Source organism: Pteropus vampyrus, unplaced genomic scaffold, assembly GCF_000151845.1.
Source record: "Pteropus vampyrus isolate Shadow unplaced genomic scaffold, Pvam_2.0 Scaffold234, whole genome shotgun sequence".
In the NCBI taxonomy this organism is placed as follows: Eukaryota; Metazoa; Chordata; class Mammalia; order Chiroptera; family Pteropodidae; genus Pteropus; species Pteropus vampyrus.
Window position 1 is genome coordinate 1,134,402 of NW_011889015.1, and position 15,951 is coordinate 1,150,352.

Genomic DNA, 15,951 nt, shown 5'->3' on the forward strand with positions numbered 1-15,951 from the left:
TATATGCTTTAGCTCCACATGAAATAAATCAAAAATGTAAATCATAAAATGCTTTGTTATGGATGTGGTTTATACAAAAAAAATAAAAACACCTGAGAATCCCAACCAGAAAATCACATTTATAGGGAAGGACTTGGTACTACATCAAAAACTGGCAGAAGTTTCTGTAATTTTTATTTATGATTTAGGATACTTTGAAGTTATTTAAGTTACTATCTTTAAAACAAATAGTTCAAAAAAAAAAAAAAACCTGTTACTAATTCCAATATTTAGTTGTCAAGGTACTTCTATTCCAGAAATATTTTCACTTTTATTCTAGAGACATTTGCATTTCAATCGCAATTTCCAGAAACAGAAAAACAAGGAATTTCTCATAGAATTTCAATCCTAGCGAAAAAGAATGAGACAATTTTAGGATCTGAAGCTTTGTGTCACAATGAAGCACTAACAGAAAAGTGGTCATCCCTTGCATGAAGCCAGCCCCTGCTATCTCACAGTCCCAAGAAATTTCTGTTTTCTTACTTACAGTGCAGTTGTGATGCAGTGCAGTTGGTCCTGGCAAACAGAGGTTGGTAGCAGATTTTTGGACAGCTTACTATAGCAAAATGACAACCATTCCCTTGTTTTTCTTCTGTATTAAATCTTTTTAACCAAAAATAACATTAGGCTTGCAATGTGTCAAAATGCTAAATTATTATTAACATATGTAAAAATATAATAATAAATAAATGTTCTCGAGAATCATTGCACAGGTGATTGCTGAAGATTAAAAAGTAAAACAGTTCCTACTTAAAGGTGCTCACAGATTAGTAGGAATCAACTCGTGTGCTGAAATAATGAATTTTAACACAGCAAAATTTAACCATAATTCTTTCGTAGTTTTTTATTCATTTCCCTTTTTTCAGTTTAATCCAAGTATATTCTTCTTTTTGTAAAATTATCATTAAACAAATTATATATCAATTAGCATACAGAAATATGGCATTATTTTCTCAAAGATTAGCAGTGGTCTTTTGAGTGATGCCTGCCTTATCTTAAAAGCAAGCACGTATTATCAAAAAAAAGAAAAAGCTAGAACGGTAGTTTCAATAATACAGAAAAGACGTGATGAGCCATACACAAATGAAATCATTAAAGTTAGCCAAGAGCTAGAAACTCCCGTTCAGAACGTTCTTAAATGACTTCTGGCAAGATGCCTGGGTCCAAGATGCAAACGAAAGTGGCAGCAACTCCGGTTTAAAGGTTTCATTCCTACCCGCCAGACCTACGGAAAACCAATTGGCTCTGAAGTTTTTCCTTTCGTCTACAAACGCTCCCGACCACGAAAAACTAAGTTGGAGAAACCACCTGATTGGCTAAGTAATGGATGACGTAAGTTTCCCAAGCCCACTGAGAATCGGCCTCCCGAAGACTGGCTCAGATTCCGCCTTCCGATTGGTCCTTAAGGCAAGAGGGTAGGGGCAATTGCTGAAGTTGACCTCTGGGGTCGAAACCGTGGTCAAAAATGGCGGCGGCCAGGTGTTGGAGGTTTGCGCGCCGCAGTCCGGGGCTGTCATTGCACACCGCGGCCGAGGCCGCCGTCGGGGCTCCTGAAATACCCGGTCCAGATGTCGCGGCGGCCCCCATCGCTCGCTACCCGCCGATTGTGGCCTCCCTGACTGCCAAAAGCAATGCGGCCCGGCAGCGGCGAGTAGAGAAGTGGCAGGCGACGGTTCACGCGGCCGAGTCTGTGGACGAGAAGATGCGTATCCTCACCAAGATGCAGTTCATGAAGTACGTTGTTTACCCGCAGACCTTCGCCCTGAACGCCGACCGCTGGTATCAGGGCTTCACCAAGACCGTGTTCCTATCGGGTCTGCCTCCGCCGCCCGCGGAGACAGAGCCCGCGCCCGCCCTGGACCTAGCGGCCCTGCGCGCCGCCGCTTGTGACTGCCTCTTGCAGGAGCACTTCTACCTGCGGCGCAAGCGGCGATTGCCCATCTACCAGGAACGTGAGGCCATCGCCTCCCCCTTACTCGACCAGCTGGTGGCCACCCTCATGGGCCTGCTCAGCGCACACAACCCCGTCCTGGCTGCCGCCGCCCTCGGTAAGCTTTGAGCCTCCCACGCCGGGCAGGGTAGGTGGGGATTGTAAGGGCCCACTCCGAAACAGACTTGTCTCCTATTCATTCTCTCTTTTGTCAGTTTTTTTCTCAGTTCTTTGACTCCTAGTTGAGGACAACGTGGTTTAGTAGCGGTCACTGCGCGAGGAATATGGAGACTGGGTTGTCGCACCTGTAACTGCAACTCTAGGCTAGTTGCCTAAAGACTCCAGGACTTCAGTCCTTGACTCTGCTTTGTGAAGGCGCAGCCAAATGGAAGAGCAGTGTTTGTTAAGAGAAGGGGCTCTTAGAGAGTGGGACAGACCTAGGATGCCTTTTTGGCACTTGCACCAAAAAGTTACGTGACCATATGTCAATTCATTAACATCTTTTAGCCTAATCTTTCTCATTTTCAAAATGAGAATTACGATAATAGTATTTCATTATGAAATTGTTGAGATTAAAGGTGATATTGATTAAAATACCTAACATTTATTCAGTACTTTGTGCCTGGCCCAGTTCTAAATCTTATTTATGCCAACTAATCTCACAACTGTTTACAGTAGGTAGCATTGTTTTATAAATGGTAAAAATAAAAAACAAAAAACCGAAGGCACAGAAACCTAAAATGTATCTAGTCAAAAGAGCCTGTAGCTGATAGATTTGGCTGTCAGGATTCAAACTCAGTCAATCTGGGTTCCCAGTTAACAATCAGTAACCTCTCTTTAATGGATAGACAGTTAAAAATTAGTGTTTCTGACATATTCATCATTTTATATCTACCACCCAGTAGGCATCTTAATAAGTATTTATTGAATCGATGTTATTATAACTCGAGATGTGTGCTCAACTGAGTCTTACAGTGTCATTGTTACTTCCTCTCACTTGAGAAGGAAGTGATCTTGAAGGAAGCATCACAGACTTTGACTGCTCCTGATTGATGGCCTGTTTAACTAAATTAACCAGTTAGTTAACTAGAAAACTTAGTTAACCATGTCAACTCAGGTTCCTCTTCTATAAAAAGGAGACGATGACAATTATTTATACTTTTCAGTTATTGTGAAGGTCAAATTAGTAATTTATAAGACAGTTCTGACTCTATTTAAACTTTTTATTTCTAGTAACATTCCTGTTCTCTTAACTGAGAAAATTCTTTGGTACTGACGGTACAAGTAGACAATAAATGTTTGGTACAAGTAGTGATGGTACAAGTAGACAATAAATGTTTGCGTGTTATATTTATGTCATGATCATTTAAGTTAAATGAGCACCTACCCCCTACTCTATGGAGTATTTTCTGATATATTTTTAATTAGTACAATCATTCTTGAGTTTTGTATTGCTGAGGTTAGTACTCTCGTAATAATCAAATTTAAATGATCAGATAAGAAAATTGTGAATATCTTTTGGTAGATTGTAAACGCCCAGTTCACTTTTACTGGTTACGTGGTGAAGAAATTATTCCTCGTGGTCATAGGAAAGGTCGAATTGATGCCTTGCGATACCAAATAAACGATAAACCGCACAACCAGATCCGAATATCCAAACAACTCCCAGAGGTAAGGATTTATTTATTTATTGCATATGTACCTATTGATGTGTGATGAAGAAATGGCATAGGCACACTAGGTAATGGGCTAGGTGGGTTAAATAGTGTTGGTTGAATACTTGCCTTTTGAGTTTCAAATACATCCATCTGAAATTCTTTTAAAGCTTTTTAGTCTGCTATGGTGTACATATTCCCCAAAGGTCAAATAATCATTTTAAGTGGGTAAGTGGGGTTAAGTCATCAGTTTTCAGGAACATACGAATCTTTTCTTTTTCTTACTATAAAAATATAAAAAACTGATAATAGTTTATGAGTATAATTTATAATACCTACACTACCTTTTCACAAGTCGAGGCATTTTTCTAGTTATAAGCTGGTCATATTACATACATACAGTTCTTTTGGAGAAAAAAAGTATATTTTGAGTGTTGTCTGTGTGTCCATGTCAGAGGTTGGCACATTTTTTTTGGTAAAAATCCACATAGTAAATATTTTAGGATTTGGGGGGCCATAAGTCTATGTTGCAATTATTGATCTCAGTTTTTAAGTATAAAAGTAGCCATGTACCACCTGTAAATGAATGTGCATGGCTGTGTTCCAATAAAACTTTATAAAAACAAGTGACTGGCTAAATTTTATTCATCGTTAGATAGTAGTGTTATCAAATCATTTTGTAAAAACATCCTATTTTAAGATTTTTAAACCTATTATGAGTAAAATTTGTATTAGTGCTGCTGTGAATTCACTTATGACTTTTTCTTTAAGTTTGTGCCGCTGGATTATTCTGTACCTATAGAAACCCCTGTTATGAATTGTAAGCCAGACAAACTTCCTTTATTCAAACGACAGTATGAAAATACCATATTTATTGGTAAGTTTATCATTTGATATATTGTACTATAAATGTGTCTAAAGTGCCTTGTGCAGATTTGCAAATTAATTCTTGATGACTAAGGTTCAGGTAGTCTATGAGCAATATAATTTGTAATCTCAGGTTGCAGTATGCATGAAAATTGGAAAGAAAATATTCTTTCAGCTCACCATTTAAAATTTTACTATTTCTACTGAGTTAGCAGTATTTAAATTTAAAAATAAATAGTTACACTTGTTAGACTTTGTTGATTTATTATATAGAAAAAGTAATTTGTTTTTTCAGAAGTAAACAAGTATAGAGCTGAAATTGAGGCAGTGATTGACTTTTTTACAAAAGCCTGCCATTTGTATCACGCTCTGTGATAATCATCACAAATATAAAAATTAATAAGGCCTGATTCTTGCCCTTATGCAGTTTATTCTTTTGCTAATTTTTCTTTGTCTATTAATCACTAGCCAACTTCCAGAAGATTTTAAGGAATCAGCTTTATATTAGTCTACCAGACCTATTTTATCAGCTCCTCTCCGTCACTGTAGTCTTAGAATTATAAGGAACTTTTGACTTTACCACTGAAATCAAGAATATCAACATTTTATAAAATATTGGCCCTTGTTTTCTTTACTTAGCAGCATCATATAAAAGTCAATTATTTTTTAAATTGAGAAGGTATGTAATTATTACATTAAATAACATAGTTTTTAAAGTTAGAAGTATTTGTATCCTTTGGCAAAACGACAAGAATAACAAAGCTCTTTATAATGGGTTTGAAAAAACTGAAATAATATGGAATTTTAAATTAGTTTTATGTATATTCTTTTGACTTATTGTATGTCAGATTGGGCTTTATGATAGCTAGCAGACTGTACTTTCATGTGAAATTTACCTTTATTATAATCAAGTCAATAAATAAACCAACCTTCCCTTGTATATTTTGAATACTAATCACATGATATGTAGAGGAGAAAGATGGGTTTAAAACAAATACTAAAAATGTTCTCCAGATGTTCTACATGTACATTTCACATTTTTATTTTGCTCTTCAGGCTCAAAGACAGCAGATCCATACTGTTATGGTCATACCCAGTTTCATCTGTTACCTGACAAATTAAAAAGGGAAAGGCTATTGAAGCAAAACTGTGCTGATCAGATAGAAGTTGTTTTTAGAGCTAATGCTATTGCAAGCCTTTTTGCTTGGACTGGAGCACAAGCTATGTATCAAGGTAAAATTATGGTGTGTTCTTGGAAGATATCTGACATTTTTAAGAAAATAGTTCAAATTGTTTTTATCTGTTAAAATGTAGGTGGAATCTTAACATTTTGAAAATTTTCACATTGGCACAAAATATAGTTGTTTTAAAATCCATAATGAAATATTTTACATTTGTAGTTGGCAGGTGGCACTTAGGTAGTTACTTTGATCTTTTATGTTGATCACTTTTGTTTGAGAGTGTTTTTTTTTTCTGATTGTGTTTTCAAGTATTTTAAAGACTCTATAGCTAACTAAATCAGCACTGTAGATGATAGTAGCTTTCTGAAGCCAGAAAAGGAAATGCTTTGGTGGATTAAATTTTAAGTTAAATCACAGCTATCCTTTATAATTTTTTGAAGGCCATATCCAGGATGTGGATTAGGCGATTGGTCATTCATTCAGTAAATAGTGAATGTTTTTTGTGTACAAGCACTGTTGGCCTTGGAGATCCCATGTTCAATGAGATAGGCAGATCCTCCTCTCCTGGAACTTATGTTATAGTGAGGAGAGTAAAGGATAATAAGCATGCAATATTTTAGGTATTGGTAATACTATGAAGAAAATATACTAGAAAGGGGTAGAATGATTTATAGTGTGCAGGTGTAAATGGGGTATGGGGCAGAATCTATCGAAACATAATAATTTAGAAGAGGTCTTCAGAAAAATGACATTTGACCAGTGACCCGAATGGCAATAGGCTGCCTATACTTAAACTTGGGAGAAAGACACTTTTAGGCAAAAGGAATGGCAAGTAAGTCTCTGAAGTTGAAACATACTTGAGGTGTTTAAGGAACAACATGAAAAGTAATGAGGAAAGCAGGGGAAGAATGGTCAGGAATGAAATAGAAGAAGCCAGAGGTCATATTGCATAGGACTTTTACAGTCCATTTTGAGGCATTTGGATTTTATTATGAAACCTGAAGTAATATAATATGTAACTAGTTTAATTCTATATAAGTACCCAGGAGGAATTTTAATACAGATTTAATTATTGCTAGCCTCACCTTTTTCCTTTATGTATATATTTTAACCTTATACTCAATAATTGTTGACTTACGTTTCTATAAAAGAAGTAAATGTAGAGAGCAGGAATAGGATTAGACAGAATCAAAAAAAAGTGAGGAACCTTTCCTGAAGATGTTAGAATGGCACTGTTTACTCATGGAAGATAAAATATTTTTTGCAACCTAATTAAGTTCACATTTTAACAGTACTATTCATTGGGTGTCTCCATTAAGGCTTGACCCTGGCAGTAGGATTTAAGAGTATTAAAGCCAGTCAGCCGGGAACAAGAAGCAGTCAGAAAATTTGAGTTGTAAAGATATTAAGGCACCCTGGAGCCTTATCACCTAAGACACACTAAGCGAAATGACAGCAACTCATAAAACAAATTTTGAAATACATAAAGGAAGACACAGAATTTGTCTGAGGACATGGTTCAAGTACTTAGAAAGTTAGGTGTTTTGCTGAAGGGCTTTTTTTTGTAGAGTTGGTGAAATAAATGGCCATAATGATTATTGGGTGGCAGATGCTACTGGTATGGGGAAAATTTGAACATATTTAAAGTTGATGAGTAATGATGTAGTTAATACTAGATGTAGGGGAGATCTGCATAGATATAACTTGTTACAGGTTGAAAGCTGTTGAAGGCAGAAATTGTTGAAAAGATGTATCATGAGTTTGGTGATACTAGGCAAGAGGAAATAATTCTTGATGCAGACATAGACTATAGGATTAGAATGAAGAGAGAGAGCTTTGAGGCCTTCAGGAATTTGGTAGGTAAAATATCTAGCTTTTAGGAGGTATTCAGTACCCTCTATTGTAGGGGTCCCCTAGGCCATAGACCAGTACCCGTCCATGGCCTGTTAGGAACTGGGCCACACAGCAGAATTTGAGCAGCAGGCGAGCAAAGCTTCATCTCTATTTGCAGTGGCTCCCTACTAGCATCACTGCCTCAGCTCCACCTCAGATCATCAAGCATTAGCTTTTCATAGGAAAACTGGGACTAAAAAGGTTGGGGACCGCTGCAGTCTAATGTATATGTTTTGTTTTGGTAAAATATATTCTATGTAAATTTCACTATAACTTTTCTTCTATAGGATTCTGGAGTGAAGCAGATGTTACTCGACCTTTTGTCTCTCAGGGTGTAATCACAGATGGAAAATACTTTTCTTTTTTCTGCTACCAGTTAAATACTTTGGCACTTACCACACAAGCCGATCAAAATAACACTCGTAAGAATATATGTTGGGGGACACAGAGTAAGCCTCTTTATGAAAAAATAGAAGATAATGATGTGAAAGGTTTTAACGATGATGTTCTACTTCACATAGTTCACTTTCTACTGAATAGACCAAAAGAAGACAAATCACAGCCATTGGAAAACTAAGAAGAAACATTTGATTCAGGAATTCGGAAATATTTAAATGTCACTGATGAAACAATAAAAGTATTTTTAATGATGAGACTTGTGACTGCCAAATATTAAATGCCTTAATTTTTGAAGCAAATATTTGTTATGTTAACCTGTGATTAGACCTCTCATTCTACACTGAAAGATTTAATTTTAGGTATATTATTGATTTAAAAGTAATTTGATTTATATATGACTAACTGATGAGACTAATTGGACTATCTTCAATACCTGATAATACCTGTGATTTTAAAAGTAATATAAGGGCAGTAATTCAAATGCTTAAGAATATATGTGTTTCGTTAACATTTTTCTTTTTTGTTTTTAATATTTTTGTTAATAATATGATAATAGAATTTTCAAAGTCCTTTCAAGCTCCTTTAAAACATGAACAGTATTTTGCACGTATAGGAAACTGAGGCCCAGAGGAGTTAACAGATGATTAATAATCCAACTGATGAATTTATGTACAACTTAGGTTCTTAGCACTTAGAAGTAATGTTAACATATTTCAGCTAGTGACATTTGCTCTGTCCCAAAGATTAAGAAATTAAGTTTGCTGTTTCTAAAACACTTATCAATTGTAAAATTGTTAATCTTGCAGAGAATTAAATTTCATTCAAAACAATTTTTAGTGAGAAAAAAATGTTTCTCTTTAAAAATCTTTCATCTTTAACTGCATACAGTGTAGGTTTCTGTTTTAATTGTCAACGATAAAAGGGAGAGGGATTATAAAACGTCCACATTTCAGATTCTGTTGAAAATTGTAAGATCTGGCAACTCCAGTTTTACATTCTTGCATGTTAACAATAAACAGGAACTGGAAATTATTCTGGATCTCTTTATAGGAGACATACTCTCTACAGTTTGTCACAGTCTCCCTCACCTTTATTTCTCCTCTCTTTACTTGGTGAACATCACCTGGCAAAGCTCACTAATTTCTGTTAAATGTTTTGTTCCTGAGACACCAAGTTTATGACCCCTGAGGTCCAAATTACTTTAAGAACTTGTATTATTGGTGACAAAACTCAACCTTTACAGTTACTTTTTAGGCTTTAGCAATCTCATTTTTCTAACAACAAACATAGTAATGATAAATTCAGAAGAATTCAATTTCACTTGAGATAATTAAATCAAAGAAAACTCAGTTTTTGAGTTAGAGGATGTCACTATCTGGCAAAATACATGAACTTCTGTTCTCTTCCTCTTCTGCTACATGAAGGGCAAAGTGAATCCTGATTTGTTTTGTTTTGACAGTTTACTTATGAGGTTGGGAGAAACTTTGTTCATTTTCATAGAACCAAAGTTGACAACCAGAAAATATTTTGACACTACACTGGGTATTTAGTTTCCCTTTCTACCCTAAATCAGATTGTGTACAGCATCACACTCCCCAGTTGTGGAAGGAGGGTTGGGATGCTCTTAAAGGGTTGAGTCCTTGTCAGACTAGAGAAGGGGCCCAAATGGTGATTCCATACTGGCTGGAAAGCTATGAGGTAACCGTCTTTTTTTTTTTTTTTTTTAAGGAAGAGATACCTTCAACCTCTGCTTCCCTAAATGGTTTACGAGATTATTTGGAAACATCTACTTGAAAGCATTGAGAGCTAACAAGGTAGTGAATAATTGCCAGACTGATATCTGGAAGAAAATAAGTGTGCCTAGTATTGGGCTTTTCTTTTTCTCTGGAGGAGGCATTTAACTAAGTAGAGACTAAGAGACTGAGTAGCATTTCATCAGCCTTGTGAGACTAGAAGGACAAAAGTTAAAATATAAGACCTCCAGGGTTAGAACTCCCTTAGAATAACTTAGTTTGAGACCCAGAAGGACCACATCCTTGGGGTAAGGGTGAATCAGGAGTAAACCACAGAATGTGGCTTAGAATTGAGTCAATTAGATCAGAAAAATCTGAAAATTTAAAAGTAGATTAATGTAACCTGAGATCTCTAATGCACTAGGAGTCTCAAAAATACAAATCTGGAGAAGGACATTTTCCTAGGCCTCAAATTATTTCTACAAACACTTTTTCTAGTATAACATCTCCATATAATAAGTAAGCATGGGAGAAGAAACAGAAATGAAAACCAGCAGAAACAATAGACAAGAGAAATAGACTCAAAAGGGTACCAAATATTTAGATTGTAAGATAGACTTTAAAATTAATGTTTACTGTGTTCAAAAAGATAAAAGGTTGAAAATTGGAAACTACCAAATATAACTGCAGATTTGCAAAAGACAAATATAAATTTGAGAGCTAGAGAAAAAAGTTAAAATTAAGAATTCAGAACATTAGGGGTGAATGGGAGAAAAAGGTGAAAAAGATTAAGTACAAATTGAAAAAAACATCTATTCTGCACTACATTTAACTGCAAACTTAGTTTCTTAAAACTGCAAATTTATCAATACACAGTTTCTATGTTTTAGGAGTGGAGGCATGGTTTAACTGGGTTCTCTGCTACTTAGTCTTTCATAAAGCTGCAAAATATTGGGCAGGGACAGAGTCTCATCTGAAATCTCAGCTAGAGAAAGATCTTCAAAGTGATGTTGCTAGCAGGGTGTTGGACTGAGAGCCTCAGTTCCTTACCTGCTGTTGGGTGGAGACAGCCTTCAGTTCCATGCCATATGGGCCTCTCCAGTAGAGCAGCTCACAACACGGCAGCTTGGCGAGGAGAGCCTAGATAATCTGCTAACAAGACTACTGGTCAAAAGCCACGTCATCGTGTCCAGTCTACCAAGGAGAGGGAATTATACAAGGGCATAATAGGAGGAGGTGCGGATCATTGGCCATCTTAGAGTCTGCCCACGAAAAGATAGTAAACAAACACAACTGAAGAGAATTACTGAACTGAAGAGATAAAATATCCACAATGGATATTATCATCATGAACTTTGTCTTCATAAATTTTATTACTCTGCCATCACTAGTAAGGGGAGTTGATATTTACTTATGCCCAGAAACAATGGGAGTAGTGTGAAGTGAGGATGAATAAGGATACATATTAATTGAATGTACAATCCTAGAAATAAGGAAACTGTTAGGGAAAGAAAGAAGGACCTAACTAGGCATTTAGGAATTCCATTTGTCCCTTTTCTAGACACCAGTGGATACCCAATCTGCAGTAGTCTTTGTAGAGCTTTCCATAATTTGCTGCTTAGTTGATATTTGCAATGTTGATTAATACGCTAATAATCAGTGGAGATGTTTGTCTATAAATTAATAGCTATTACACGTGTTATCTTGCTTATTTTCTTTACGCACAGGATTTTCAAGGTGCACACATTTATTTCTAAGAAGTGTAGATTTCTTAAACAAATAGGTATTCATTTTAAAACTGGCCACTACCTCATGAGAGGGTAATATTTGTAAATACATTTCAAATTGGCATACATTTCATTAAATAAATTGTTTAAATGTTCTGAAAGTGACATGACACAATTGCAGGTCAAGAACCAGTTTTAGTCTCATAAGTATTCGTTAGTTTAATTGTAATGGAAAATCTAATGTTGACAGTATTTCTTTAGAATAAATCATGACTATGTCTGAAACACCAATTTCAACTGGCAAAAGTGAACAGACGATAGCAAACTGGGAGACCAAGTTACATGTGATCTTTGATAAGCAAAGTGCTATATAATCAATCTGTCATTACAATAGTTCTCTTTTAAGAATTTATAAATTTAATGTTCATATCAGTTGCATATTAGTTTGAAAATGGTCTCCAGCTGGATTTGTGATGACTAAGATCCAGTAACTGTGTTCATAATTCGAATAGATGCTCAGGAAGCTAGGAAGGAAACGGAAAGCACATGGTAAGTAAATTACTTAATGCCAAGTATGACATTAGCATTAAAGCAATCAACAGTCTACACTCATATTCATTTGAAACTCAGTGAGATTTTTCAGTTACTTATAGTTGGACTACCCAAGGGGACATATAGATAAATATTTACAACAACCCTCTGAGGATGCATCTAAAAAGGTTTATGAATTTATTTGCATATGTGAAATCATATCCTATGGATTAATGAATTTTATCCACTTGGATAGAAAATGGATAAGCTTTTGATTTGGTTTAGAAGATCAGATTTTCATATTCTTTTCTTTTTTGGTTTATTTTAATATGTAGAATATAAATTATTTTTGTTGCTGCGAAATACATGATCATTATAGAAAATTTTAAAAACAGTAGAGGGGAAGATAATCTTATACTGCTAACATTTTGGTATATTGTCTTATATGTATGCATTTCATGGTTTTGAGATACTATAGTTACATTTTTACATTTTTATTTCATAATCACTTTTCCAGGATATAATTTTCTATATTCTGTAAATAGGGTATTTTAGAAGGTGATTGAATAATGACAGTATTACATACTAGAAGAGAAATACATAAATATGAAATTTCCATGATATATTAAGTTCACATCACTTACAGGGGGGAAAACAATCACAGAATTTTCAATTACAAAAAACTCAAGCATAATTATATAAGATTAGCTAATGTGGGTGTAAATATATTTAATGTTAGAATTGTTCACAAGTACACAGATGATTAAATCCTGACTTTCAATATATTTGCAAGATTTTGGTATCTCACCACCTGGGTATGATTCATAATTGGAAAAATAAATGATCTGTGTATTTGGGAAGCTGTAAAAGAAGTAAAAATATGTGCAATTATCTTCTAGTAAAGTATAATTTGTTATAACCTTTGGAACCTAGAGTTTTAAATGTCAGTTGAAAGAACAATGCCAGAAAAATTATTTCAGTCTAATTCTCATGATACCAGAAAATGTAAACAAGTTTTAAAATCTTTTTGACACTTGTATCTGAAAGTCAAGATTGAAGTCTTGCTTGTGTCATTAACTAAATCAATTATTCTTGAATTCAGTTTCTTCTTCTAATAAATTGAAGGGATTGGACAAGAAGACCTTCAAAATCTCTCCTAATTTTAAATATGTGATGAATCATTCCTTCTAAGCCTGCCACAGCAGATGTAATTTGCCATTAACATTATTTAAAAAAATTTTCTTTTTGAATCTCCTGTTTCCAAATGACAAAATAGTAATGTTCTTAAGAGCTAGAGAGTTTTGTGGGGTTTAGCTTGCCCTTTCACTGAATTTCCTGAGTTGTGATATTTCAGATCTTTCATCCTTTTCCTCACAGCAATGTCCCCTGAAACTAGACTCATAAACTTTTAGAATAAAAATAAATTTAATGGTACTCAAGTTTCACTCACTACTTGTTGCTCAAATATCCTCTAAAACACTTGCACAAATTCTTGGTTCCCTCTCTTCCCAAAGGATGATTTATTACCTCCCAAGGCTGCCATATTTGAACTGTACTGATTGCTAAACAGTGTTTATTTTGAGTTGAAACATGTTTCAGGTAGCTTCTTTGCATTAATCTTAGAAATATCTTTTAAGGTTTTTTAGGTATCTTCATTTTTTTTCATCAATTTCAAGTACATTTTTTAACATCTTCCTACATTCTTGTATAATTTTTCCCGCCCATAGAAGATTTGATGCTGTGGGCTCAGGTTGAACATTTTAACACTCCCTTGGGGAAACGAGGCATGGACATGGCTAAAGACTTGAGCCTAGGGACTGCAAAACAGCTCAGTCCTCAATTTCATTTACCATCTGAGTTCTCCAAGGGACAATTCTATCCATAAAAGGGTCTAGAAGAAAGGCGGTTCACAGAAAATGAAGTCATGTGTCAAGAAATAGAAGAAAAACAATAAAAACCCTTAACCTCATCAATATAGGGAATGCAGATGAAAATAATGAGTTACTATTTCATTCTTGCTGGACTGAAAAAAAAATTAGAATGTCTAAATACCAAGTATCATCTTGGATGTGAGAGAAAGTGAGCTCTTACACACCGCAGGCATGCATTAAAATAGGTATAACCCCTTTGCTTTGCTGCTTTGTAATATCTTGTGCAGTTGAAGATGAACACTCCCTGTGACACACCATTTGCACTTCTAGATCAGTACTCTAGGTGTATAGGCATGAGTCTGTAGGAGCTGAGCCAGGGCTGTTGAAAACAAGAAGTATGGACACACCCTTCGTAGGGTAGCCAGGAATCGGAGCCAGCTCAATGACAATAGCATACGCATAGTAAAAAAAAAGTGTTCAATGAGTATTAGAATCCAGATTATTTTATCTTTTCTTGACAAGCTAAATAAATGGACTTTTGACTAGCAAAATGGAATATTTTTAGAGTTGTCAGATTGCTTGTAGAAGCACATAGATTTTTGTGGAGAAGGGATTATATTTTTAGTAAAGAAATTTCCTCTGGGAAAACTGCTGAACATGGAAGCGTTAAAACGAGTGACAAGGAATAGAGGTCATTTATTGTATCCATCCTCTTTGTCCTATATTTATAGTCACTAAGCATTCCCTGGGGACAGAACACCAAGCTGGGTTTTAGGAACTAGATTCTTGCTATTCTGATAACCTGTATCAATTATTTGCCATATATCATGTCTCCATCTGAGAAATTATTTAATGCTAGATAATTCAGAGATAGAGGGTGCGAAATTATTAATGCTTATTAAAAATAGTCATAACTTCAGTATTACTGTGTGACCATTTGAAAACAATAAAACATCTGCAACAGAGAGGCGTTGGACATGGGGGGAAAGCGATAAGATAGTTTAAGTTGAAGCTGACTTCAGCAGAGAGTTGGAATCAGTTTTGACCTAATACAGTGGAACAGTGTAAGTATCAATGAAATCTGAACTATAATTGCTTACAGGATATTGTTTGGAGGTTACAATGGCCTATTTCAGGAATGTTTTGTTTTCTGCACTACGATGTCTGGGGTTTAACCTTGTGAAACTCAAATGCTAGGAGTGACTTAACATCTAAGTGCTGGGATAATCTGGACCCATCTTCACTTATATGTCTCACACTTGGTGCTGGCTGTTGGCTGGGACCTCAACTAGGACTAGCTGATCAGAGCACATACGCTTGGGCTCTCCTCACAGCATGGCATTCTTAGGATAGCTGGACTTTTTAGATGATGGCTTGGGGCCACATGAGAGAGAGCCTGAAAAGAACTAGTGGAGGCTGCATGGCCCTTTCTGACTTGGCCTCAGAAGCTCCATAGTGTCACTTCCATTATAATGAATTGGTCAAGGCAATTAGAAGTTCACCGAGATTCAAGAGAAGTGGGCATACACCCTACTTCTTCATGGCAAGATATCAAAGAAATGTGGATTCATGTTTTAAAACTGACACAGATTATATGGGTTGAAGGCCACCGAAACTGGAAAAGAGGACAACAAAAGGAAAGTGATATTAGGGAAACTCTCTGACTTCTTTGCCCAGATCAGACTCCTGTGGAAGGTACTAGACTCTAATTAAGCTGTGGCTGCTACTAGCTATCAAGTGTCACTTTACAGATTTCTCTGAGTTTCTCATTCTTGTTTTAGAAAGCTCTCCTCAGTGACATATTAGCCAGAACAATAAAAATCGTCACATTGGCCACTTATAAGGTTTCTGTTACCTGTTAGAAAGGAGTAGTAAAAATGGGGCTCCCTGTAAGCTTACTTGCTGGTCATCAGGTCAGACGGCTTAGAGTACTCAATGCTAGATTACTTAATAACAAGGGCATGAAAAGATTTTTCAGGTGTCGACACATTTTTAGGACAATTTCAAGGACTCTCCTTCCTTAATGGAGGTCTTGTCAGTGTAATTGTCTTCCTGGAGTATTCCCTGTCCTTATTCCTTCCACAAAACCTCGGGTAACTGGCTTCTGGATCCCAGACACAGATCT

At 35.8% G+C, this 15,951-nt stretch overlaps 1 protein-coding gene across 1 annotated transcript; it reads left to right on the forward strand.

The window, feature by feature from the left end:
* Positions 1–1,469: 1,469 nt before the first annotated feature.
* On the forward strand, positions 1,470–8,265 carry MRPS30 (mitochondrial ribosomal protein S30). Its single transcript, XM_011373886.2, has 5 exons — positions 1,470–2,087; positions 3,495–3,640; positions 4,396–4,501; positions 5,548–5,724; positions 7,853–8,265. Exons 1-5 carry the CDS (start codon positions 1,505–1,507, stop codon positions 8,140–8,142), a joined length of 1,302 nt encoding a protein of 433 aa, XP_011372188.1. The 5' UTR covers positions 1,470–1,504; the 3' UTR covers positions 8,143–8,265.
* Positions 8,266–15,951: the final 7,686 nt, after the last annotated feature.